The 26806-nt window shown below is 43.2% G+C and overlaps 2 protein-coding genes across 6 annotated transcripts in view; one reads left to right on the top strand and one right to left on the bottom strand.

The window, feature by feature from the left end:
* The window catches only part of Ints7 (integrator complex subunit 7), a 48151-nt gene extending 23200 nt beyond the window's left edge, over window positions 1–24951 (bottom strand). Inside the window, exons 1-7 of one of the 4 annotated variants that reach the window (XR_865812.3) lie at window positions 24540–24951; window positions 17963–18092; window positions 17166–17312; window positions 13830–13967; window positions 6018–6064; window positions 4119–4318; window positions 3482–3604 (exon numbers count right to left, since the gene is read on the bottom strand). Coding sequence is in view for 3 of the 4 variants with exons in the window: in NM_178632.6 (NP_848747.4) it covers window positions 3482–3604; window positions 4119–4318; window positions 6018–6064; window positions 13830–13967; window positions 17166–17312; window positions 17963–18092; window positions 24540–24633 (879 nt within the window). In the remaining variant the exon portion in view is untranslated. The remainder of the gene's footprint in view (window positions 1–3481; window positions 3605–4118; window positions 4319–6017; window positions 6065–13829; window positions 13968–17165; window positions 17313–17962; window positions 18093–24539) is intronic. The other 3 variants (NM_178632.6, NM_001306203.1, NM_001306204.1) reach the window with 3 other exon arrangements.
* The window catches only part of Dtl (denticleless E3 ubiquitin protein ligase), a 38189-nt gene continuing 36329 nt past the window's right edge, over window positions 24947–26806 (top strand). For both annotated transcript variants that reach the window (NM_029766.3, NM_001305233.1), the window contains exon 1: window positions 24947–25142. In NM_029766.3, the coding sequence (NP_084042.1) occupies window positions 25091–25142 (52 nt within the window). In that variant the 5' untranslated portion in view covers window positions 24947–25090. The remainder of the gene's footprint in view (window positions 25143–26806) is intronic.

Below are 26806 nucleotides of genomic sequence, written 5' to 3'. Positions count from 1 at the left end.
GCACAGGAAACTCAGGGGAAGCACAAAGAGATGTGTGCTTCACTCACTGTCCAGCTTAAACTCTGAGAAATTACTATCCTTGTGGATCTATTTTCAATCAAAAGAAAAACCCACTTAAACAACTGCATTAAGAGCAGCAGTTGTTGCAAGAATGGGCACAGGAGCAGGAAGATGGAGCAAAGAGCTGTTAGTGGGAGAGGGACACAGTTTGAGGTGAGCACACAGTAGGGGTGGGTGTCTGTATTCCAGCCAGAGGGACGAAAGCTGCGTCCTAAGGCTGAGCCACACCACAACTAGAAACAGCTTTTTCCAGTAAGTAACAGTCTCAGGGTTCACAGTGTGATCAAATATCCTGCATCCATAGTCTATAAAACAAAATCATCAGGCTTGCAAGGCAGCTGCGTTTATGCACAGAGCTATCTTTTCAGTCCCATACAACACAATTAGAGGGGCAGAAAACAAGTTAGGTATTATCAGCAGTTGAAGACAGACTGGTTAGACACTGAGGAAGTTTTAGGATGAAGAAAATATCCTATATCTCAGCTTGTGGCAGTGATTAGAGAAACGAGTGTATAAAAAGCCATCAAACTGAACCCAGAAAGCTTCTATAGATAAGTTATACAATAAGTCTTTTAAAAATGCATTTCAAATTAATGGCAATAACATTATACATCATAATTTATGGGCTATAGCCAATCTGTGAAATTGGAAATTAGTAGCTTTAAGAGTTTTCATTATTAAGCAGGAAAGAAAACACTTGAAAGCACCAAAAAACCCCAAACAAACAAACCCAAGTTCCAGTAAGTGCAGATTGCAAGGAGCACAATGCAGGGCACTGGGGTGTGTGCTGAATCCAAGCCCAGCACCGTCAAAACAAACCAACCAGAAAGAAAGCAGGCATCGGAGGGCACACAAGAGAGACCTACACTATTAGGATAGCAAATGTATTGTAAACTGAAACATCATCAACTTGAAGAAAGATGACTCTCATGTCACGAACATCCAACTGACTCACAAAGAGGCAGACAATGTCACGTGATGACCACAATAACAGGAAGTGTTCTCAGAACACTTCCTGGAGAAAGTCTCAGACTCAGTATAGCACGATAGCTGTGCCCTCAGGAAACAAAACTTCTGTGACTGTTTCTAAGTGCTACAGACCAGGAAGAGAAAAAACACCCAGTTCATTTTATTATGACGTTGTAGCTCCAGTTCTGAAATCTACTGAAGTCCAGGAAAGGGAAAGGTCCAAAGTTACCTTACCCATCATGTAGCTTTTCAGGCAACTTTAAAAACATTTGTCAGACATCACACACTGCTGCCTTCAAATCTATCAACTCCTGGCAACCCTCTGCCTCTGAGTATACCGAGTGTTCCTGCTTCTACAAACCTCTTCTCTCTCACTCTTATCCACAGTCACTATTCTTTCCTAACACAAATAAACAAACAGAGCTGAAGAGATGCTTAAAGGTTAAAGACACTCGCCATCAATCCTGATGAGTGGAGTTCAATCCCTGGCAGCCTCGCGATGGACGGAGAACCAACTCCCATAAGTCACTTACCATCCTTTGACCGCCACAATTGCACATGCAGCCCCGCCCACCCACACAGACAAACAGGTGCATATCATTGGTAAAGCATGCAGCTGACTACACTCTTCTTCTCAGCCAACAGGCCAGAGCAACAGGATCTCACGGTGAGTGTAATCTATTAATTATTCATTACAAAGACCTTTCACATAAAACCATAGTCAGACCCAAGGCCCATACATTTCAATGACCATTCAGTTAGGACAGACATTGTGAACCTGAGAAGCTTCACATAATTATGCATTTATCCAGCCACAGATCCATGACAGAGATAAGGCTCGGAAGATCGGCTTTACAATCTCTCACCACTCAAGTGTCCAGAGCTACTCCTATCTGCTCTTCAGCTGGTGTCCCTCACTATACTGTTCTGTCATGTTCTATCCCCAGCACTCATCCAGGCCTGAGGATTTACACACATGTACACACTGGTGACGCTAAAATCTGTAATGTCAGCCCTCTGGTCTCCAGACATAGATGACCTTAATTTCTCCAAGTGGATGCCTTTTCTCCCATACAGCCCAGCCTGGTTGCAAACTGTGTAGCCAAAGCTAATCCACCTGCTTCCTATCTGGAATTGTAGGCATACACCACATCTGGGCATTCTCCTTGAGTTTTTTCTTTTCTTTTAATGTTTGATAATTTCATATGTACACATAAAACATTATGAACATACGCAGCCATTACCCTCTTATATACACAATACAGTGTGAACATGCACACCTGTTACTCTCTCGTGTACACAATGCAGTAGGATGCTCACCCGTTCACCCTCTTGTGTACACAGTACTGTATGAACACACTCACCTGTCACCCTCTTGTATGCCCACCTATCCCTTCCAACCCCTTCTCTAACCTGTCCCCTTCCCACTTTCACATCCTATTATTTGTGCAGCTCTTGTTCAAGGAACCAAGCTGTTGCGTTCATGGTCACACTGGCCACGTTATATCCAGAATAGACCAAACTCCTCTTCTCCCCTTCAGGAAATGAGACTCCAGATTATGAGGGTTTTTTTTGTTTTGTTTTGTTTTGTTTTGTTTTGAGACAGGGTTTCTCTGTATCGCCCTGACTGTCCTGGAACTCACTCTGTAGACCAGGCTGGCCTCGAACTCAGAAATCCACCTGCCTCTGCCTCCCGAGTGCTGGGATTAAAGGCGTGCACCACCACGCCCAGACAGATTATGAATTCCTAATGGCAACTCCACTATGAATTCTAATGGCAAAAAAATTTCAGACCAGAGGTTCTCAATCTTCCTAACATTGCGACCCTTTGAATACATTTCCTCATGTTATAGTAACCTCCAAGCATACGATTATTTTTATTGTTCTTGATAACTGTATTTTTTGCTATTGCTATGTATGAATCGTATTGTAGAAATCCAATGGTCGTAGGTGAACCCTATGAAAAGGTGTTTGACCTCCAAAGGAGTCATGACCCACACGTTGAGAACTACTGTCTTAGAGCTACCATTATTATTTTCTTTTTTAAAAACACATGTATCATGGGGTGGGAGGAGGCAGGGGCTACAGTGATGGATCAATAGTCAAGAGTAACCTGCAGAGGACCTGTGTTTGGTTCTAAACACTGGGTGGCTCACAACTTCCTTTCAGTCCAGCTCCAGAAGTATCTGGTGCCTCCTGGCCTTGAATGTCATCTGCACTCATGGGAACACATCACATTCAGATATCAAATAAGCAAGACAACTGCCTGATGACAGAGGAACTAAACTCTACATGGCAAGACCAAGCTTTACAGGGATGTCACTCTGGTTTGAGTTCATCTCTGGGGGGTTTCAGTTGCCTCACTGTGAAGTATTAAAGGCAGAAATTTCATCTGTACTGTGCCACCCTGGCTTAGGTAACTTAGCATTTCTTTTTCTTAAGTACCATGTACCTGAATATTCTCCTTACTCCACGTGTGTGGTGTCTTACTAGCAAGCAGCTTCAGATCCTGAACAGCAAGTCTCTTCACGGCTTTCCTGGGGTCATTCTTCAAATACTGCAGCAGAAGCTGAATCTACAGAGACAGCAAAGTCATTCTGTGAATAAGTCCGTGCCTGAAACTGTCAATAGAGGCCAGTGCTATGCTACTTAGGGAGACTCTTAGAATACAGAATGGACTCCCTGTAGCTCAGAGCTCTCACTAGCAGCTACAGACTCAGGCTTGGACCTCTTTCTCCTTATACACAAATGGTACTGTGTAACTTGTCAGATTCCAGCAGAGGACCTGGCAGTTATGATACTCTATCATTTCTTTCCTACCTACCAACAACATATCCTTCTACATATTTCCTAATGTCTGTGTCCTCCAGAGCTCACAAGTATGAGAGAGAGAGAGACAGAGAGTGTGTGTGAGAGAGAGAGAGAGAGAGGGAGAGAGAGAGAGAGAGGATGAATGTGTAAAAGAGAAAGCTAACTGACCCTTGTCAAAGACTCCTTAGCATTATTAAGACTTAGGGTTGTTTATTTTTTTATCACAAACTAGGTATGTACATTTATAAAGAATAAGCCATTAAAGAAAATGGAATTACCTGCTTGGGTGTGTCAACCAAAGAGGAGGCTGCCAGCAGAGTGAAAGTGTGCAGAGACACGATGACCATCTTGGTGGAGGGGTAGGACGTGACCAGCTGCTGCAGGAGCTGGCGGGCGCTGGAGGCCAGGAGGGCATCGTGGTGCATGTGCTGCAGGATCGGGATCAGCTTCAGCTTCAGGTCCACCGGTGTAGCTAAGCCTGAGTGCAACAAGTGTGTCAGGTGTCTCACCACTATTAACGAGAGCTCAGATTGTTTTTAATTAAAAAATAAGAAAGGTATAATTTGATTAGCAAAGTTTCACTTACAAACAACTTGTATTATATACCATAATGGTTATAACATTAAAGATAATTATACCAGAACTAACCAACAAATTCAGTAGATTTATCAGAAAGTATGGTAGTAAAAACTGCTTGGGTCTCTCTACATAGCCCTGGCGGACCTGGAACTTGCTATAGAGCAGGTTGGTCTTGAAATCATAGAGCTCTGCCAGCCACTGCCTCCCAAGCACTGGGATCAAAGACGGGCACCACCATGTCCAGCACACGGCTTTTAAAGGCACAGTAGGGGCAGCACGAGGGTTCTGCTGCTTCCTTCCTGAGGGCTAGAAAAGCTCTTGGGAGCTTGGGATACATCAGCCCGTAGCATGTGTTACCTATCCTTTTTTAAATGATTCCTTTATAAAATGCCCCTTAGATTATCTTAACAAAAGATGGTATCATATGTAACGCAGCAGGCATTTAATAAATACCTGCTCAGGGGGCTGGAAAGATGGCTCAACTGTTACGAGCAGTGGTTGCTCTTCTAGATGACATGGGTTTGCTGCCCACTATCCACATCATGGTTTACAACCTTCTCTACTTCTAGCTCCACAGGATCTCACGCCCTCTCTGACATTCCTGGGCATCAGGCTTCACATGGTGCATAAACACACATGCAGGCAAAACACGCTTACGCACAAAATAAAATTAAAAACCAACAACACCAACAAAAACCAGTAACACAAAAACCTGCTCAGTGAATGGGTGATTTTCTTCATAATGTCACAAAGCTAGCCTCACTGGAACACCAATTTTGGTACAAGGGGGAAAAAAAAAAGAAAGAAAAAGAAAAAGTAATAAAAGAGAGCAGGCTAAAATTGCATTTGTCTCTTGTTCTCTGAGTGAGCAAATTCTCTTTACATTTAAATTACATAAAAAATATCCTATCTAGAGAGGCAAACAGCACAGGGCCTAAAAGCTGAAGTCTCAAGACCAAATGGCTTGAGTTCATTGCCTCATTCCATCTCATTTGTCCATCACCCAGCTGCACAGCACAGCAAGACCTTTTCAGAGGGAAGAGGGAGCAGTGTTCCTGCGAACTGCACAAGGCTAAAGCCAGAGCTGCCTATTAAGAGACACTATGAGGATAACATGGGGTCATGGTACACGATTGGGGCCTGATCTTAGTTGCAAGGGGAAAGTCCTGGATGGATGCTATCAGATAGACCCGAAAAGCTTGTACTGGTACTGCTCCCCTCTCTGCAGGCCACATCTTTTCCTTCCTTGACGTCGCTTCATTAGGGCTCTGTCATCAACTCAGGTAAAGCACAAGTCCTCCTGCCCTCCACCATGTCACCCATGCTTGGGACTCTCCCTGCCAATTTCTCTGCAGCACTTGCTACATCCTGTCTGCATCTGTCTACAGCTCACTAGACTAGAACTTAGGTTACATGACAGTAAGGGTCTTGCTTTATTTCTATACTCTAAGTACCTCAGGCATTTTTGGCATACAGAACATACTTAGTATTGTTTTAAATAATGACTAGCACACAGTATATACCTAATAATCAGGAGCAAACATTATTAACAAGATTCCTAGTAAGCCTCTTTACATTATCAAATAAAATATACATACCTTGAATCATTTCACTGATTTTGTTACAGATCCCCACAGCAAAATCCCTTTAGAAAGAGAAAATTAAAACAATTGGCAAAAACATTGAAAAATTACAGAATTAAATGTGATTAAGGTAGGTTTGAGTTTTTTGTCTGTTTGGTTTTTTTTGTTTGTTTTGTTTTAGTTCTTGGTTTTTAGAGACAGGGTTTCTTTGTATAGCCTTCACTGTCCTGGAACTAACTCTATAGACCAGCCCGGCTTCAAACTCACAGAGATCCACCTGCCTCTGCTTCCCAAGTAATGGAACTAAAGGTGTGTGCCACCACTGCCAGGCTGTGATTAAGTTTTATAAGTGAAAAGAACACAATTATAGCAGCATCAATACTCCAAATTACAACCAAGACTTTGCAGGCTCTGGCAGTACTTTTCCAGGCTTGCCTGAGGGAAAGATGCTGACCAGTGTGCCTGCTGGATCAGCCTGAGACTTAGCAAGAACCAAGGTCCCCACTCCACACACGCCTGCGGATGCCCCGTAACACAAGCTCTGAACATATGGACAACAGATAGGCCCTAGTATGGAAGGATCTGAGATGCAAGCAAATACAGACTGACTCTTCATTTCCCAAACTGCCTAAAGGAGCTGTTTCAAGACACAGTTTTTTGATTCTAACAGAAACATCACTCAATACCAAAAAAACTTAATAACATGAACATCTAGAATAAAATGTTACATAACGTGCTTTACACAGCAAAACTAAGTGATGTGCAGGACATAAAGTACGATTTGCAATTCATTACAAGTCTAAATAAAGTATTCCCAGCTGCTAAGATATATTCTGTCCATTTCAAGTCAATGAGAGTTCTCTATACACCAGACAATGAAGACTTCACCTCTTGACAGCTAATGCAATGTGCTTTCTTCTGTTTTCTAGATTTTCTTTGTGGTTTTTTGTAGTACTGGGAATCAAATCTAGGCCTCTGCACACACTGAGCAAGCCTTATACTAATAAGCTATATCCTGGTCCTAGAAAGGTCCTAGATGACGAGTTTGACATATAAATATGAGTATGATTGACCCAGTGGGCTGAGTTCCTCTAGTATACTTGCATTATCTTAGACCACCTATCTTAATCTGCATACCCTCCCTATCAGCCAGACTTTGAGATCACAAAGTTCCCTGTGTGATTGCAGATCATAAGAAGTTGTACAGCACTATCGATCAAGCTAAAGAAAGAGCTGCCATCTTCATGAATTTAGCTGTGCTTGCTTCCAAAGACCACACCTGGACTTACTGACTGACTCTGTCCCCTCATAGAAATGAGGGACACGGAGGGCCATGGCACGCTTACCTGAGTATCCAGCCACCACTCCCAATCAGTCATATGCAAGTCTGTCTTAATTGCATGTGGCCTTGGGAGGGGCTACAGTACATGTGGGGAGAAGACTAGGGGAAGGGAACTCCATCTGAAGGTATGGGGAAGCCATTATACATGCTGGATGAAGACTTTTCGGTGTGGCCCCAAAGGTGCTACACACTGCTGTCAACAAGCCCTTGCTCACCCAGGCTCTGCGAGCAAGTGCAGTGAGCTCAACGGCTCCTCATAATTGCAATACTTCAGCTGTCAGCTCCCCCGGGCCCTCCAGGACCAGCAGGCACTGCCTAGCCCTCCAGGGAGAACCCACAGCGTGAGCACACCTTGCCTTGCTTTGCAGTAAAACTGAAAATTTTCTCAAACTTTTATTTGTGCAATACCTTCTTATAAAAAGAAGTAAGAAAATGCATTTTCGTTATCCTTCCGGGAAGATCATTGCTTTGAAAGTGAAAGACTTATTTCCTCAGCCTGTGGTTATGTAAGATGACGAGATGCTAAAAAGATGGAATTCCTGACTCAGTCTAAAGAATTACAAAGCTGCAAGGAGGAAAAACCAAGACTGTGAGCACACGATTCCTTGCAGTGCAGACGCTAATGTACTGTTTTCCTTGTAAAGACACTAACTTCCTGTCTTACTCAACAAAACTCTTTCACAAAGAACTAAGATGCCAATGACATTTCAACGACTATTTTGAGACTATGAGCTGGAATTCAAAGAGTAGGGCTGAGTGTTTTAGCAACAGGCAGCTGTGCTCCTTACAAACAGCTCAGTGCTTGAAAGCACTGGCTCCTACTGCACAAGACCCAGGGTTGGTTCCCAGGACCCATCCAGCAGCTTACAACCACCTATATCTCTAGTTGCAGGAGATCCAATGATCTCTTCTGGCCTCTGTGGGCTCCAGGCACATATGTGCACATAGAATCAGTCACGGTTAATTGGCACAGTGCCTCAGCCAAGCAAGAACACACTTGAACTGAGGGGCTGCCAGCTCATGCCGCCCGCACCGACTGCAGTCAGTGAGGAGATCAAGCACTGCCCGTGTCTGACTGCGGTGAGGGGTTTGCAACAGTTCCACCTAATTACAGAATGTTTTCTTTTACATGAACTCTTGACAACAAACACATTTTGTGTTAAGTAACATTTGCTTCAGTCTCATGGCTTATCCAGGTACAATGGCATTGGCATCATCCATCCACCCACCCACCCACCCATCCATCCACCATGTTTGGTAAAAGGACATGGATGAGGTAGCAAGAACCAAGGCAATGCCAGCAACTGTCCCAGGTCACGTGTTCTTCATTACTGTAAACTCATATTAAGGAGAGAACACAAGCTAGTTGTATGCAACAGTCTCAGCAAAACTGAAACTACTCATTGTATTCAATTTAAAAAACACATACAGCACCAGTCCAAATGTTTGGGATAAGATATAAATGTATGCTTTCCTGGGACACAGATACTTAGACTTCCCTACTTGCCAAAGATTTTTCTTGGAAGAGGAGTTAAAGTCAACTGATAACATTAGGCAAATTACTGAGAATCTTTTATAACAAGTACAGTACTCTAGCTGTCAGCAAAAATTACAATTACAGCAAACAAACTTTTTACCATGAGCATGAAAGTTTAACGCTTACAAGTCCTTCTGACTAAACTGGTGTGGTGCTCTCATATGCAGGTGGAACATTTACAAGATCTGAGTAATACAAGTACATCAGTGCTTCCTAACAGACCAAATGACAAGGTATTAAAGCGTTCATGAACCTAAGACAGCTTCACAAACCTCCCTTCTTTCCACCACTACTTGTGGGAGATGGGATTTTCTTTACACACTTTAGTCAAAATGTTACTGAGAAAGCAGATGAGTGAGATTTTAGCCAGGCCTTGAAGATCTTTGAAAAAAATGTTTAAGGCTATTTTTCTCACAAAATAATTTGTTTTTGGAAAATAAACACTTTTATAAAGCTATTTTACACTAAAATAAGTATCTACCAACACATTTTTTATTTAAGGGTGTAAAGGCAGGCCATATGTGGCAGCATGCACCTGCAGTCCCAATAATTGGGAACTAAGGCCGGAGGATCTCAAGTTTGAGACGAGCCTAAGCTACACAGAGAGATGCTTCTGAGATCCCCCCCTCTCAACAGAAGAACTATGAAGGCACTTCTTCAGCACTCAGCTTTGGCCATTAGCCATCTCTCTGGAGAGTCCTCGCCCACCCACTGTGGCTACTTCAACAGCACAGTTAATGGTATTTGTGCTAACAAAGCTTTGACTTTGTTGTTGTCACTAGTATTTAGAATAATATCTAGACATGGTGGATTGTCGGTACATGGTCCAAGAATGGAGTCCTATGAGGAGAATTCTGAGTGCCTATAGGAACATTCCAAGACAACAAGACAAGTGTCTTGTGACGTTTTTCTTGGAGTGTTTTCATGTTGCTCTCGGGTGTAGCTGAGTTTACTTTAAATTACTCACTATGGCTTGTCAATGTTATGCAATTAAATGTCTAACTATCCTTTATATGCCTCTATAGAAAAATATGCTTTTGCCACATATGGCTTGAACTCGTAAGAACTTTACTCAGGTGACCCTTTCTTAGCCCTCAGGTTGCGTATGGACTGTTTGGTGCCCTGAATAGAATTGGCATAAGAGTTGTGCCTAAGATTCTAGTCCCCCTTTACCAGCTCCATTCTCTCAGCACCCACTGCCTCAAAGGCAATGGCAGTGGATATTCAGCAAGGTATTTTCAAAACCTTGAAGAACAATTCTAAAGTTTAAGAATCTAGTTTAAGCTCTTTGGGCCTAAAAATGCAGAGTAGGAGTCTTCTGATTTTTTTTTTTTAATTTTTGGTTTAATAATAAATTCTTGGTGTCACTACTGAAACTGCCGAGACTAAAGAAAGTCATCTGATGTTCTAGTTGTGCAACCCCAGCCTTCATCTCTGTGTCATACCAAGCCTGACAGCCCAGAGCAGACATTCCTGCAATACAGCCATGGGTTGGTGCCACTGGACAGCTGCCCCTTTCTAATGAAGTAGAATTCTTTTTAATTAGTGGCTGGAAGGGGACACCACTCTATGTTCACTTCACCCCTGAAGCTAGCCAGCACAATCTCTTCTACAACATACCACCCTAACCCTTTCAGGCAACCGAGATGCAGCCATAGCAGCACAGGCGCAGAATAGAGTAAATATGTTCTTTTTCCTTCTTTTTCTTTTTGGAGATAGGGTCCCACTATGTATCCCAGTTTAAGCTGGCCTTAAACTCTCAGAGATCCACCTGCCTCTGTCTCCTGAGTGCTGGGATTAAATGGATGGACCAGTATGCCTGACTAAATAAAATTTTAAATTGCATTTGACCAGTTACTTTGATTTAAGCAAGATGTAGAACTGAAAGAAATAACAGAAACCCACTAATGTTGGAGGAGACTCATGATCTCAAGCCAAGAAAAGATAAAAATTATGTATATACTTTGACAAATAAGTGCTTCAGGCTTTCCTATTAATCTGGCACTATATAATACAAATACAAGTATATATTACTGAAAACTAATGTTGAATAGCAATTTCCTCTAAACTGAAACAGTCTGCCCCTACGACTACGTAAGACTCAGAAAGTGAACTAGAGAGATGGCTCAGCGGTTAAGAGCACTGATTACTCTTCCAGAGGTCCTGAGTTCAATTCCCAGCAACCACATGATGGCTCACAACCATTTGTAATGGAATCCGATGCCCTCTTCTGGTGTGTCTGAAGACAGCAATAGTGTACTCACATACATAAAATAAATAAATCTTTTTAAAAAAAGACTCATAAAGTAAACCAGACTTATAAAGCTCAGGAGGTACATAACTGACAAGTCTCAGGAAGTTCCTGAAACTCACAAGCTACCCCTTTATATCACAGTTATATAAACAGAACCTGTAGGATCTCCTACTGGCTCCAGTAAAGGATGCTCCAGGGATGCAGCTTTCCCAAGTCATCACCCATGCCGGGGTGGGCATTTTGGTTGATACAGCTAGCTGTGAGTCACCTATGTTCTTATAAGCAATCCCTCACTCATCCTCCTGTAGGCAACTCCAGTAAACTACTCAGTGAAATATTTTTTATCTGTCAGCAGTGTCCAATCTGGGGTGAATAAATGTTTGTTCAAGTCTCCACAGGAAAAGTTACACAACAGGTAATATATTAACACAGTTTCTACATGAACTCTGTGTCTGTGTTGCTGGGAATCAAATTCAGGACCTTGTAGATGCTAAACAAGGACGGTACAACTGAGCTACATCTCCAGTGTCACACTATTAATGGGCATGTTACTTGTCATCAGTTCCAAAAATGAACAAGCAGTTTCTGTGATATACACCATCATTTCCCAGATGGAACAGAAATTCCACAGCTAAAATAAAAATCAGCTTCAGAGACTAAAGATGATCCTCATACATAAATTTAATCACTAAATTATCTACTTATACAAATTGAGAAACTGAATGTAGAAAACTGCTTTTGGAACCATTGGATATACAGTCATCCTGACAATGTTAATCAGATGATAACTGTTCACAGCATAGTCCCTATACAAGTTCTCTGTGTATGATTACCTCACACTCAGTAACAACAGCAACAACAACAAAACGACAGCCACAAAAGCTGGGAATGGGGATGGTTCAGTAGCCAAGTATATGTTGCTCTTCTGAAAGCACCGAGTGTGGGTCCCAGTACCCGCATAGAACAGCTCATTACGACCTGAACTCCCAACTCAAGGTGGGTCATTTTATCAAATTTTGCACAGGTGCTTAAGCAAATTATTAATTATTCATTACTCTGATTATTAAATTAAAACTTTCCCAGCAGGTCATATGCTCAGTACTGTATGGGACATTTATATCAAACCCCACAAGGCTTGGGTAAGGAGGAAGAGACAAGAAGGACAGGAAGTGGTGTGGAGTGCTGTCTGGACATGGCATGAGCACCTCACTCCAGAGCTCAGGCAGCCGAGGACACCTGCACAGACCTACATGTCACGCCCTCAGTATCCTACTGTGGACAGGGGAGGGGCTCGAGAGCCATCCCCTCGCTGAGGAGTTAATGGAGGGGGCTCATACTCAGGAACTCTAGTCAAGTGACTAAAACACTAAAAGAGGGAGTACAAATGGGAAAGAGAGAGACTTCCTGAGGGCCTGGGAAGTGGGAAGACTTGAGCTAGGCATGATCAGATGCACTACATACATTTCTGAAGCTAGCCAAGAATTAATTTGCTTTTTAAAGTACAGACAGTTGAAAGAAAACTTTGGTATTATCAGGAGTTGCCAATTCCATAAAAGCAAATGTTTACCATGTAAATAACAGCACAGTCAGCACCTCTGACTGTATCAGTGTACCTTGTTCATCCTTAGTTAAGTTCTCAGAAATGAATCTCACTGGGCAAAGGGAAGCACATGTTTATGGCCAACTGTATGTATTATCAAAAATGGTCTCTAGAAATCAAAGTTAGTTTGGGTTATCAGTCTGGGGATGACATTTTTTTTTTATTACAAATAAGCCCAACATGATACTACTACTACTATGGTCAACATTCTATTTTAAAATTTATGGGGCTGGGCTGGGCTGGGTATAGTGACTGGCACCTTTCATCCCAGCACCTGGAAGGCAGAGTCAGGAGGATCTCTGCCAGCCTGGTCTACATAGTGAGTTTCAGGACAGCCAGAGCACAGTGAGACCCTGTCTCAGAAAGCAACATAAAGTTATAGGGCTAGAGAGATGACTCAATGGTCCAGAGCACTTACTGCTCTTACGGAAGAATCTAGTTCAGTTCTTGCCATCCACATCACAAGGTTTATAACTGCCTGTAAGTTCAGCTCCAGGGCATCTGCTGCCCTCTTCTTGCCTCCACAAGGAATTACATGCATATCATATACACTTACATAAATAGAAATAATAAATAAATACTATCGAACTGGTGAGATAGCTCAATTGGTAACGGTCTAGTTGAGGACCTGAGTTCAATTCCCAAAACACACACTTAAAAAGAGCCAGTTATGGTATGCCTGCAGTGCCAGTGCAGGGTGTCCAAGCACAGTCCAAGAATGGACTTATGTGAGGGGAATTCTGAATGCTTGCTCTTGGAATGTGTTTTGTGTTCCTCCCAAGAGTAGCATGTCAGTTTTTATTTTAAGTTACTATCTTTGCCAGCTGTGCCAAAGACAATCAGATCATGGATGTTTATGGAAGGCTATTCAATAGACACCAAAGCTACCAAAGGCAGCTTCGCCAAACCAGGTTATGAGGTCCTTGTCTTTTGGGAATCAACATTTGAATATTCTTCCCCAACATTTTGTACAACTTCTTAGAAAATACAAGTCATTATTTACACCTTTCTATATAATTAAGTGACTATAGATACTAAGTTATCTTTTTCAAAAATTTCCTCAGGAGCCAAATTACTAAAAGGACTATGCTTACTTCGACTGTGCAGAGAAGTTTGCGGCTGCAAAAACAGCAGCTTCGACTTCTACATTATCATGGGAATCCAGACTCTGGCGGATACTGTGATGGGCATTCTTCCTCTCAGGGATGATGGACGCCAGACTTCCCAACATCCTGCAGGAACGGAGAGACACAAGCACAGAAAAATACTTAACTCAAAATCAGGACAGGAAAAGGAAGGTAAGCTAGATTATCAACCCAAAAAGTTTAGGTCACTCTATAAATTTCAGGTTAAGAACGCTTAAGTTTAGGAATCTAGCAGTGACTCAAATCTAAGCATATCCGTATGCTTAAGTATATCAGAAATATTAAAATACGTAGGAAAAGCAAGTTCCCTTCTCTCCTACCTGCCTCTCTCTTCCTTCCTGGCCCTGGCGGCTGCACTCAGTGCTTTTATACACGTCAGTCAAGTGAGCTTCATCCTATTCTCTCTTTACCCTGCCTCTGACACATACAGGTATATTTATAAAAAATCACCATGAAGTACAGGTCAGGAATCAGAGCCCAGGAAAGAACTTTTAAATTATGAAAGCATCCCAATATCAAGGCTGCATAAAGAAGTCTACTTTACAAAGTACTAAAAATACAACCTACCAGCTAGTAAGCAGAATCACAAGGCACACTTTCCCCCTCCCCTGCATACAGCAATGACCACTGGCATAATGCTTTTTTAATCTACCATATTAGAGAAGATTTCCCTAGAGGTGGAGAATGCCCCCTGCAGCTCATCTCAGCATCTGCAACAGTAAGAGAAGTAAAACCTAGAAAACACAGGGCCAGACACAGCTCAGCGGGAGGGATCCCTGCCACCAGCTCTGCCAGCCTGAGTCCAGTCTCTGGGACCCATACAGCCAAAGAAAAGAACTGACTCCCCAAATGTGTCTTCTGTGAGAGAGCTCATGCATGCACACATGCCCGCATGCATGCATGCACACACACACACACACACACACACACACAAAGTATATTTAGAAAATAAAAATAAATGTTTAAATAGAAACCACAGAGAGCTTGAGAAATCCTTTCTGCAGAAAGCCATGGACATTGAAACTGACAGCACCATGTTCCTGTAGTAGCCTAGGTAGTAGTAACCTCTAACCTCACACACCTCACTTTGTTACTTCACAAAGATAAAATTCACTACACAGGGAAGTTGACTTCCTCATAAACAAGACAGATAGCCACGCATGGTAGTGCACGCCTTCAATCCCAGCACAGTTAAGGCAGAGGCAGTAACTCGAAGAGTTGAATTCAGTCTATACAATGAGACCTTATCTCAAAAAACAAAGAAACATCATAATATGGACCCTTTTAATTTATATTAAGTTTCATAAAAAAAACTTGAAACTAATTACGTCTCAAAACAAATCATAACTTATTATTAATCTAATACTCTACCAGAAAGGATCAGAGTAGGCCAACTGCAATACATCCTGGTCAGCAGTTTTTTACTATTGATCCAACTGTTTAGAAACAATTCCTTAGTACTTCTTATTTTAAGTAGTACTGTTAAAGATTACAAGGCAATAGTTTGTCTTTAAAATATATCTCTTTTAAAACTTACTAGAAATTACCAGCTTTATTGGCAGCAACAGTTCTTAAGGCCCAACTGCTGGAACTCAGTAATACAGGCTATACAAGGAATGAAACACTTAAGTATGAAAATTGTCGAAATATTCAAACTACCTCCAAATGATGTGAAAAATATATTTTTAAAAATTCTATTATTCTCTTAGTTGCTTCTGATAACAACTCAAGTAATACATGCTTGTGAAAACAGTTCAGACAGAGCCCCTAACTCAGTGACCCCTCTGTTGATGATGTTTCTTGAGACCTTTTCTGAACCTCTGATACTGTACTCACTGACAGGAATCGGCTAACGTAGATGCCATTTTTTGCTGCTCTTGCAAAGATCCTGGGCTCAGTTCCTATCATCCACTTAGCAGCTCACAATTCCTGTGAGGACTGGATGCCCTCTTCTGGCCTGCCAAGGTACCAGGCATGCAAGCAGTGTATATACATACATACAAGCACTCACACATACACATAAAACCCCAAAATCTTTTTTAGCACTATCACTTTCTGTGCTAATATAAGCGTATCTTTCTTTTACACAATAGTCTATCAATTAACTACTGAGACGAAATCTTCAACTTTTCTTTTTCTTTTTTGGAAAGACAGGGTCTCTTGGAGTTTACTGTAGCTCAGGCTGTCCTCAAACTCAGAGATCCTTCTGCCTCTGCCTCCGAAGTGCTGAGACCATGTGTCTGAGCTTTAAGTCCCAGTTGGTTATTGTCTTCACCCTCCCAGTCCTTCTCTGGTTTTGTAGTGTTGAGGTTATTGCCTCAAGTAAGCAAGGTCGGACAGTCTTGTTTTGTTTTGTTTTATTTTTTTCCTAGACAAGATTTCTCTGTGTAGCCCTGGATGTCCTGGAACTCACTCTGTAGATCTGGCTGGCCTCTGCCTCCCGAGTGCTGGGATTAAATCCGTGTGTCACCACTGCCTGGCTAGATGGTTCTAAAGGTAACAATGCCATCTTGGTGTCTCAGTTCAGGCTGGTTTTAAAGTTACTGGGTAGCCAAAATGACCTTGAACCTCTGGTCCCCTGGCCCAGCTTCCCACGTGCTAGGATTACAGATGTGCACCATCACACCCAGTATCACGCAGTGCTGGGAACTAAACCCAGAACAGCAGCAGTGCTAGGATGGCCCTTTACCTACATCCCTAGCCCCAAGAACTGACTTTAAAATATCAAATGATGTTCAACTTAATCAAAAGGCAGAAGGGTGATAAAGAAACTAATTCTGAACCTATGCTCAACCCAGAAAAAAATACTCTCAGTGAAGTCGATTCCTGAATCCTTCTAGCTTAAAAGAGCACTATGTGAGCAGGAAAATCCAGAACAGAGACTAATAATTTAATTATCTGAGTTTCAAAAATGTCCCTTTAATAATACATGTAATTACACAAACAGAAGTGAAAGAAGAGTGCAGCCAGGCACGGTGGCATGGACATGGAATCCCAGTTTCTTGGGAGGCCAACATAGAAAGATTCCCCAAGTTCACTGCCAATCTAGGAATCTTCAAAAGGAGCCAAGGATACACTGTACTGAAGTCCACCTCGTTCTTACAAGGTGGGATGCTTGAAACACAAGCAAAGAATTTAACAACCAAAACAGCATTACAGATGTTAACCTAATTTACAAATGAGGATGGTTACCATATTCTTGCAGTCTTAGTAAAAAGCAAGTCCTTTTAGGAACATAATGAGAGCGTAACCAGCCTTGTGCTGACTCGCGCAGGGACACAGTACCGGAGAGTGATGGCTCTGGCCACGGGGTCGTTACTGTGGATCACTGAGAACACCCTCTTCACAAACTCATCCACATTTAGAATCTTCTCCAGGTGCTTCTCACTTTGCTGCGTCACTTTGAGAACACACAGCCGCAGGAAGTTGTTTCTAGAAAAGAAACAGGCAAAGAAATGCCTCACTCTAGGAACAGTGCGTGTAACTTGGGTTGAGTCAGACCAGTGCTAATGGTCAGTGCTTTTCCTGCTCCCCACTAAGAACCACCCAACTCTGTATACGGTGGCTCCCGAGCGAAAGCAGTGTAAAGCCCGTAGCCCCGCTGAAAGACGCCTAAAGGCCTGACCCAAGAAACAGCTCCAGGACAGAATTAACCTCTGCAGTCACTCAAAGGCGACAGCCAGTGAGTCAGGCGATCTTCCTCCACACAGCTTAGAAGAGATAAGGGTAAGGAGCATACACATCTCCAAGACTGTACCTACAAGTCACTAAATGAAATCAGGAATTTCTAAAACCATCTGTAAGAAAGCCTACAATTTTACAAAATACATATACAGTAGCAGAATAAGGCTGTTCTGACTTAATTTATCTTGTTCCCTGAAGAAACAATTTCGCTCTGAACCTTTTCATTTTTTCTAAAAGTGTCATTAAATCTCATATTAAAGTATGGTACAAAGCATTATGCATTCACCGAGAGTAACTGAGTGGCAAGAAGTTCTAATGGACCAGAAGAAAAGACACAGTATAAAACAGAGATACAAGTAGCCTGTCCTTTGGGCTGCTGAGGCATTCAGCACACTTACCCAACTCTGAAAACATCAGCTAACTTTAGGAATGCTGAGTTGATGAGGATAGGGAACGGGTACTTCTGGAAAAGCCTGGGAAAGCGCACGACTGCCTCACACTGCTCCCCGAGTTTGCCAGACCTCAGTCCTATTGAAAAAGCACAGGAGGAACTAATTACAGATATGTCAAATACTGACAGAAGCTAACTTACAGAAATGTCAAATACTAACTTATACAGGAGGACAGCAAGTTTTCAACAAGTAAAAAGAAGCACTGTTCAAGGAACTGGAGAGATGGCTTAGTGGTTAAGAGCACTGACTGCTCTTCCAAAGGTCCTAAGTTCCAAGTCCCAACAACCACATGGCTCACAACCATCTGTAATGAGATCTGATGCCCTCTTCTGGAGTGTCTGAAGACAGCTACAGTGTACTTACATATAATAAATAAATAAATCTTAAAGAAAAAAAAAGAAAAGAAAAAAAAAGAAGTATTGTTCAAAACTAATGACTTCTGTTCGAAACTAAAAATGGAAGGCTGTGCAAGATGGCACATGCCTCTAACCCCAACACACAGGCAAAAAGACTGCAGTTCGAAATAAAAACAAAACAAAAACAAAAAACAGCTGACAAAAACAAATGAAAATGGCATGTACATTAGTTACTTGCAGGCAGGGCATGGATGGTGGCACACACCTGCAACTGCACCACATGGGAAGAGGCAGAGATCAGTTCAAGGCCATCCTCAGCCACATACCAAGCTTGAGGCCAGCCTGGGTCACTTAAGGTCACTAAACAAAGCAAAACATAATACCGTAATATAAAACTACCTCAAAAGAAAACCACAATAGCCACCAAACAAATAAGTAAATGCCGTAGAAGTTTCATAAACATTCATTTTAAAGTTTTTATTTCATGCATACATGTGAGTGGCTGCATAGGCCAGAAGGTGTTAGATTCTGGAGATGGAGTTACACCTGGTGGTGAGTCTCCTAACTTGGGTCCTCTGGAAGAGTAGCAAGTGCTTTTAACTGCTGAGCCATCTCTCTAGGCCCTAAACTGATTCTCTTAGACACAAAGCAATGAAAAAGAAATAATTTTTAAAATGTTGAAAGTTGATTAAGACTATTCAGGAATATAAAATATGAGTGAATTTAAAAGGATTGAGGTCAGTTAGGGTTGGTAGTATAAGCTTATAGCCCTGGGTATAGCCTGGCTGAGACAAAAGAATCACACTTCAAGGCTAACCCTGGCTCCAGAGCATGTACAAGGCTAGCCTGAGCAACCTAGTAAAACTCTGTCTCAAAGGTGAGGTGAGGGGCATGAAGAGAGACTGGAACCACAGTTCAGTGGTTGAGCACTTGTCTGGAACTCTCAAAAGCAATCCTTAGTACTATAAAAAATAACAACAAGCAAGCAAAACGACACACACAACGTATGCTTTCTATCAATTGAATTAGAAGAATATCTAGAAACCTTCCAAGTATTTGGTAATCAATATTCTGTTAAGTAACCCATAGGGGAAAGAAGAAGGAAAATAAAAAATATATTTTCAACGGAATGAAAACGACAATACAGTTTGTAGGCTATGACTAACACAGTATTTCAAGGAATAGTTGTTAATATCAAATACTCATGTTAGGAAAAGAAGAGCTTCCAATCAATAATCTATAACCTAACAAATGTATCAACATAGCTGTGGTGGTCTGAATAAGAGTGACCCTTGTATGGTCGGCAGTTAGTAGAGCTGTTTGAGAAGGACTAGGAGGTGTGGCCTTGTTGGAATGGGCGTGGCCTTTCCCATGTCCAGTCCAATCTCTCCCTCTGACTGCTGCCTGTGGATCAGGATGTAAAGCTCTCAGCTACTGCTCTAGTGCCACACCTGATGGTGATGGACTAACTCTCTAAAACTGCAAGCAAGCCTCCAATTAAATGCTTTCTTTGTAAGAGTTGCCTTGGTCATGAGGTCTCTTCACAACAATAGAATAGTGACCAAGCTCAATGTGGAAATCAAATTTTTAACATTGATTCTGGAAAGACTAAAAACACCTAACTAAAAGATGACCCTCAGCCGGGTGTGGTGGCGCACACCTTTAATCCCAGCACTCGGGAGGCAGAGGCAGGGGGATTTCTGAGTTCGAGGCCAGCCTGGTCTACAAAGTGAGCTCCAGGACAGCCAGGGCTATACAGAGAAACCCTGTCTCGAAAAAAAAAAAAAAAAAAGATGACCCTCAACCCTTAGTCTGCATTATATATAGATGTTAAGAGCTATAATTTTAAATATTTTGAGACTTTATTTATTTGCTATAACACACACACACACACCACACATTTTGCTTCTATGTATAAATGTGTACCTTGTGCTTGCAAGGCCTGCAGATGCCACAAGAAGGCATTGGATCACCTCACACCGAAGACTACGAGCTGCCATGTGGGTGCTGAGAACTGAACCAGGGTCCCCTGAAAGAGCAGCCAGTGTCCTTAACTGCTGAGCCATCTCTACAACCCCATAAACTGTTTTCAAACAATATAAATCTCAGGCACATGTGTTGGAATGTCTCATCTGAAATCAGCAAAAACTACCTAGTTAATTATGTAGTTAATCTCTTAAACATTTTTAGACTAGACTTCTTGGGTTTTGTTTAATTGCTGAGATTCAGTCTTGCTTTTCAACACAGCCTATCCTGGCACTCACTATGCAGACCTGGCTGCTTTGAAACTCACTATGAATGATCTCAAACTGGGAGTGACTACATGTCTGCCTCCCAGGCTCTGTGGTTACAGGATACGTCACCACACCTGGCATTTAAACCTGCTAAACTTCTAAGAACACCTAACACCACACTGCCAAACTAATTAGATGAGAGCAACTACTGTTACTAAGAAACGAGATGCTACAGTGAGCCCTGTCATTTAGGGCCTATGCAGCTGACACTGTGCCGCCACAGGAACTGTGAGCACCCCTGAGCTAGCTCTTCATCTCCTGCTGCTAATCAAAGCATGTGTCTTACTGGCAGGATCTGGTAACTCGGAGCTGCTCTCGAAAGACAAGCTAGGGAACTTTTTGCCTCCACCTTCATGAGAAGGGGCTCCTAAGGGCTACTCCTCAGGTAGACATTCGAGACACTAAGTAACCACAGATGCAACCAATATCCACTAAAGCACCACTAACAAAGCATTACCAGGAAAGGGTGTCTTAGACAATGGCTGCATATTTTCTTTACCTCAGATGAACATGGCTCAAAATTGAATCTCTAACATGTATACATCTCATATATTCATTTTTTAATGGTGCTTGGTTGTAACAGGACTAAAAAAAATTTCCAAGTATCACCACACAGGGTTAGAATACAGCTCAATTGCAAAGCAACAGAACACCGGGAATGAGACCCTTTGTTCAAGCCTCAGCACCACAAAGAAATAGAGTAAGTATAACTACACAATAGAAGGTGTACTGGCTAGTTTTGTGTCAACTTGACACAGCTGGAGTTATCACAGAGAAAGGAGCTTCAGGGGAAGTGCCTCCATGAGATCCAACTGTAAGGCATTTTCTCAATTAGTGATCAAGGGGGAAAGGCCCCTTGTGGGTGGGACCATCTCTGGGCTGGTAGTCTTGGTTCTATAAGAGAGCAGGCTGAGCAAGCCAGGGGAAGCAAGCCAGTAAAGAACATCCCTCCATGGCCTCTGCATGAGCTCCTGCTTCCTGACCTGCTTGAGTTCCAGTCTTGACTTCCTTGGTGATGAACAGCAGTATGGAAGTGTAAGCTAAATAAACCCTTTCCTCCCCAATTTGCTTCTTGGTCATGATGTTTGTGCAGGAATAGAAACCCTGACTAAGACAGAAGGCAACCCACAACCCACAGCTTAATAAACAGTTAATAAAGGTCACTTCACATTTGGAAGGCAGAAATGGCAATTTCTGACATAATTACTAAGTATCCTCCCACAAAACTTCAGAAATCACTGCTAATAAACATGCTGACATATAATGCAGACTGCACATGAGAAAATACTAGTTTAAAACAATAAGAAATGAGACTATTTAATAATTCCCATTGTAAATCATAAGACAACAGCTCACAGTCATACATAAAAGTAAGGCCATGGTTTCAATAAGTGGATTTCTGTTTAGTTTATCTGACCTTGTCCATCAGGGTCACCAACCAAACTGCAGAGTCCATGCTCCCTAATTCAGCTTCAATGTGGTAAACTAGTTGCTGAATCTAGATTCTATATAACCTTAAAGGTTCACTTACCAATGCTGTCAGACTAAATGTAGTCTGGTAATAAATATCCTCAGGAAAAAAAAGTCTGAATCCATAGGGCCATGTTTCTACTACTCTTAAAACCACCAGTAATGACATGGCGTCAGCCGCCTAGTGCACACCCAACCCAGTGGCTAAGGCCATTCATTCTCTCAGAGGGGCTGTGCTGAGTCCTCACTCCCTAACACCAGTTACATTCCTGCACACATGGGCAGTACAACAGTGGTCTTCACAGGGAGAATTAAGATGGTGGAACTGGGTGGATGGTAACAACGCTAGGAAATCCTAGTGTGTGGATTCTGTCCTGACTCTCACCCAGTTCTCAAGAGTTGAATCAGCACTCCACGATCAGGCTTTTCCTACAGCATTAGGTTCACCAGCTTCCACTCATGTGCAGCAAGAAAGGGAATGAGTCACCTTCCCCACTCCCACCCATCCTCTCAAAGCCAGGTGTGCACAGAGCCATCAGGTTGAGTGATGTCACTAAACCTTTCTCTCTGCAGGAAGGGGATCTTGCCTGTTTTCATCTGGACAACTTCCAATCACTGGAGGGGCAAATACTTGGTCTGATGATAATAATCTACATTAGGAAAAGCTACACTTATTAGAGTAATATGTGGGACTCAGCCTTTAGCAATGTGTCACACTACTGTTCCCGGCTGATACAATGTGTCTTGTTGAGCTTAGGGCTTATCTGTAAAACACTCAACAGCCCCCACTTATTTCTTACACATATGTGTTTTAATTTCAACTCTTCTTATTAAAAAGGTTGTACTATTACTTTCATTACAACTGTAACCTTTTCTTTCAAAGAGCTTCACTTTTAATTATGTGTATGTAGGGGGAGGGAGAGATGGGTGTATAACAGACCCTCTAGAGTTACAGGCAGTTGTGAGGTTTGGGGTGTGAGTGCTGAGAACTGAACTCTGGTCCCACAAAACAGCAGTGTGGCCTCTTAAAGGCTAAGTCATCCCTACAGCCGCAGCATCTTTTTTTTTTTTTTAATGTAAACCTTATTTCATTGTTATTGTATGTATGTGTGCACATGTGTGTGACTGTCAGGCTTGCACAGGAAGTGTTTCACACAGTAAACCATCACACTGGCTCACAACACTTAGAAGGTAACTCTGGATGTCCTTCCTTTCCTTGCTCCATATCCTTACCCTGCTCTACAACACTATCTACTCTTAGCCTGGGACAAGATTAGCTACGCTAGAGCCATACACATTTCGGTGGGAAGGGAGTTGGCACTGAATAAAACAGTGTAATGGGCCACATCAGGTCTAGGACTTGGGAGGCTGAGGATCAAAAGTTGAGAGTTATCCTTGGCTTTAGGGAGTACAGGCCAACCTGGATGTCACAGACTTTAGTAAAACGTAAAAAACTCTTACCTGTAACTGGTTTCAAACTTGGACAAGGAACTAAGGTGCATATTTAACATGCCAAAGTCTAATTGACCTCCAGGTTCTCTCAGCATCCCCCAGTCCCTACTTGGCACACCCTGCCCCCCAGACTTGAACTTACAGATCCTTGGTTTCCAGTCCCGTTCTCTACAGGTTACACACTGGCTACAGTTAACCAAGAATTGCCTATAGTGTAAAAACCTTGGCAGGAAACTGAAGCAAAGGTCTCACATTTACACAGGACTTCTTTATGGATAGCTATCTGTCAAAGTCCCTCTTCAGCCTTTAATAAAGGCATCTTTTCGCATACCACTGCCATTTAACATTTACAACAGCTGACATACTGTGCCCACTTTGCTGACATATCGAGGCTAGATGATAATGCCGCATTCCATAATCACTTTAGTAGAACTGGAATTTAACTCCTAACCCTAAAATTTTTTCTCTTAGCTACCTGTATAAGGGGAACTAACTCGTGGAACTTGTGTGCAGAGAATGAGCGCGTTCAGCCAAGCTTTTCGGATGTTCTCATCCACATGGAACCTGCTTTAGAACGCGCAATTGACAGTCTCGCAAGACAAATCGCTGTAAAACGCTCAGAAAATCATTTGGCTCTCTTAATGAAGGCTTCACCTGCACTGAACGTTTTAAAAAATAATCTCAAAATTCAGCACTTTATCTTATTTGCTGCCTGGGAAACCAGAGACTGTGCCCCCAAGTGGTCAAAGGCATCCTCGCAAGCACGAGCCTCTGCTCCAACTGTGCAAGGCTACTCCAGCAACCCTGCATGCGCCTAAGCGCTGGCTCCAAGACTAGCAGCCGTGCTTCCCGCCCCATACATCGGCGCATGCGCCTTTCTAGCCTCTGTAGCTGCCGCCACTAGGTGGCGCCACTCCCCCCAGACGCTTCGCCCGCGTCCCTCCTCCGTACCTTTGTCCAGTTCCATAAGAGCGGAATTAGCGTCCAGCTCCTGTTCGCCATAGCCGGCATCGGCCAGGAACGACTTGGTTGAGTTTGACGCCATGACCCGGACAGTTACCCGACTCGCCCAGTCACAAAGATTGCAAACTCTACCCCAGCACCGCCATCTTCTCCCGCCGCGGTCTCGCGGATTTTTCCCTCCGCGCGCTGTCAGGCAGTGTACGCATGCGCCTCGGTCGCCCCGCGGTTCGCCAGTTCCTCTCTGGGCCCCCCCGCGCAGGCGCTCAGGGAGCCTGTGAACCTTGGGTTCCCGCGGCTGAGCGAGAGGGAGGCGGAGCTTAGGATGGGGGCGAGCCTTCGAGGCGCCAGGACGCTGCGACGAGAGCCAATCAGAAAGCGTGACGTCAGTTTGGCGCGGAGTTTGGCGGCCGGGGCTCTTAGTGGCGGGAGTTGGAGGCGAAACCGCGCCGCGTTGTGGAGGGTGCAGACGGCGGCTCCTGTGGAACTTGGGGGCGATCTTCTCGGCGTTCCCCTCAGCTGAGCCTTCTCCTCAGGCCCAGATGCTCTTCAACTCGGTACTCCGCCAGCCGCAGCTCGGCGTCCTGAGGAACGGTGAGTAACGGCCCCAACGGCCGCTGGCCGTGGCGGGAACCACCTCCCCCCAGGCGCTCCACCTTGGATCGCTGCCGACTGTGGGCCTCCAGGTCTCCCGCGGCCGGAGCGAATCCGGGCGAGCGAGGACCGCCGAAGAACATCGTGCTTGGGTTCCTTCCGGACGCTTTTCACCGTAATCGAGCTTTTTAGTTCGGAACGGAGGCCGAAGTTAGGACGCTCAGTGGCGTCCCGGGCCCCTGGCTGCTTACGTCAATATCGCGCGTTAACTAGAGAGTGCACGCTTGTGAGAGTCGGGGGTGGGAGACGCTTTGGCACCAGCGATGTGCCTGCCGTCTCTGCAGAACCTTAGCGATCCCTGCAAGTTCGTTGTGCACCAGCGCGCATGGCCCGCAGTTAAGGAACTCAATCTTAAGGCGCCAAAGTCCCCTCCCCCATCTCTGCAGGCTCTGAAAAGTCCTAAAATACAGACTAAAAGATGCCCATAGCCACACCCACGAGGTGACCACGGGTAATGGATGGAAGGGTATTGTTCCAAATGTGTCTTGATGCCGAGGTACTTCCAGAAATGGGATTAAACTCGTTTTTCTCTTCACGGTGGAATTCAGCCATGTTCTCCTGTTAGCATATAGAAAGCCAGCTCATCTCCTACAGTACTCTTAAAAACATTGGCAATCTGAGATGCGATTAGGCTGATGTGTTGTTAAACTAAGACCTTGAAGAGTGGTCCTAAGAATGTTGAGAAGAGGAAAAGCTCCTTGAGGTCCTGCCCGGATCTAAAACTTTGTAGTCGTATTCCCTCTGTGGATACTCTTGTAGTTACATTCTGCCTCTTTCTCTGCTCGAACTTTACAAAAGTTACTTCGCCCTGTGTTAGGAATGGCCGCCCTGCACAATGGTTGTGAGCGGTCTTCGGAGCGTCTGAGTTTCAACTCCACCTCTTTTCCTATGTGCTACATTTTCTGTCTACCCACTTTTCAGTCTGTCGTTCCGGCTTACAGATAGCCAGACAGACGTTCAGTGATAGGCACTGGCATTCATTGATTGTTACCTCCTGAAGTCTGCATCTCTTTTCCCCTCCGGTGTTGCTGGGCCTTAAATGATTATAGCCGTAAGTAAGGATTCTACTGCTGCTACACTCTTCCATTCCCTATGTTTTGGGTTAATTTCTGTAAAAGCTGTATGTATTGAACTTAATCTAGACAGTTAGGCATACAAGCATCTTATATTCTAATGCCCCAAACTGAGTTGGCTTCTTCCCAATTTTTGGGAGTGACATTATTTTAAACTGGTGTCCCCAGCTAAAACTTAGACTCCATATTCCTCATTATGACATTTTCAAAAGAAAAAAAAGAAATCCCTTAAGTCTGCTTGAATCTCTTTTTCCATCCCCACAGATTCAGCCTCTTTACCTCAAACTGAGTCTTCCATTTTCTCTATTCCATCCCCACCATTGGGCCTGATACTTTACTCCCTGATCATAACAAGCCTCTAAATGTGCCTTTAGTTTCCTTTCTCTACCGATATTTGTAAGATGGAAATATAATTACTTTTGTGAGTTTTTAAATCCATATCTAAGAATTTTTACTATAAACTTTAAACATGCAAAATTATAATTTTTAGCCTTATAGTGAGTTAGCATCTTAAGATAAATACTATTTTAG

The sequence above is a fragment of the Mus musculus genome, chromosome 1 (assembly GCF_000001635.26).
Source record: "Mus musculus strain C57BL/6J chromosome 1, GRCm38.p6 C57BL/6J".
NCBI lineage: Eukaryota > Metazoa > Chordata > Mammalia > Rodentia > Muridae > Mus > Mus musculus.
This window is presented reverse-complemented; position numbering and strand designations above follow the sequence as displayed.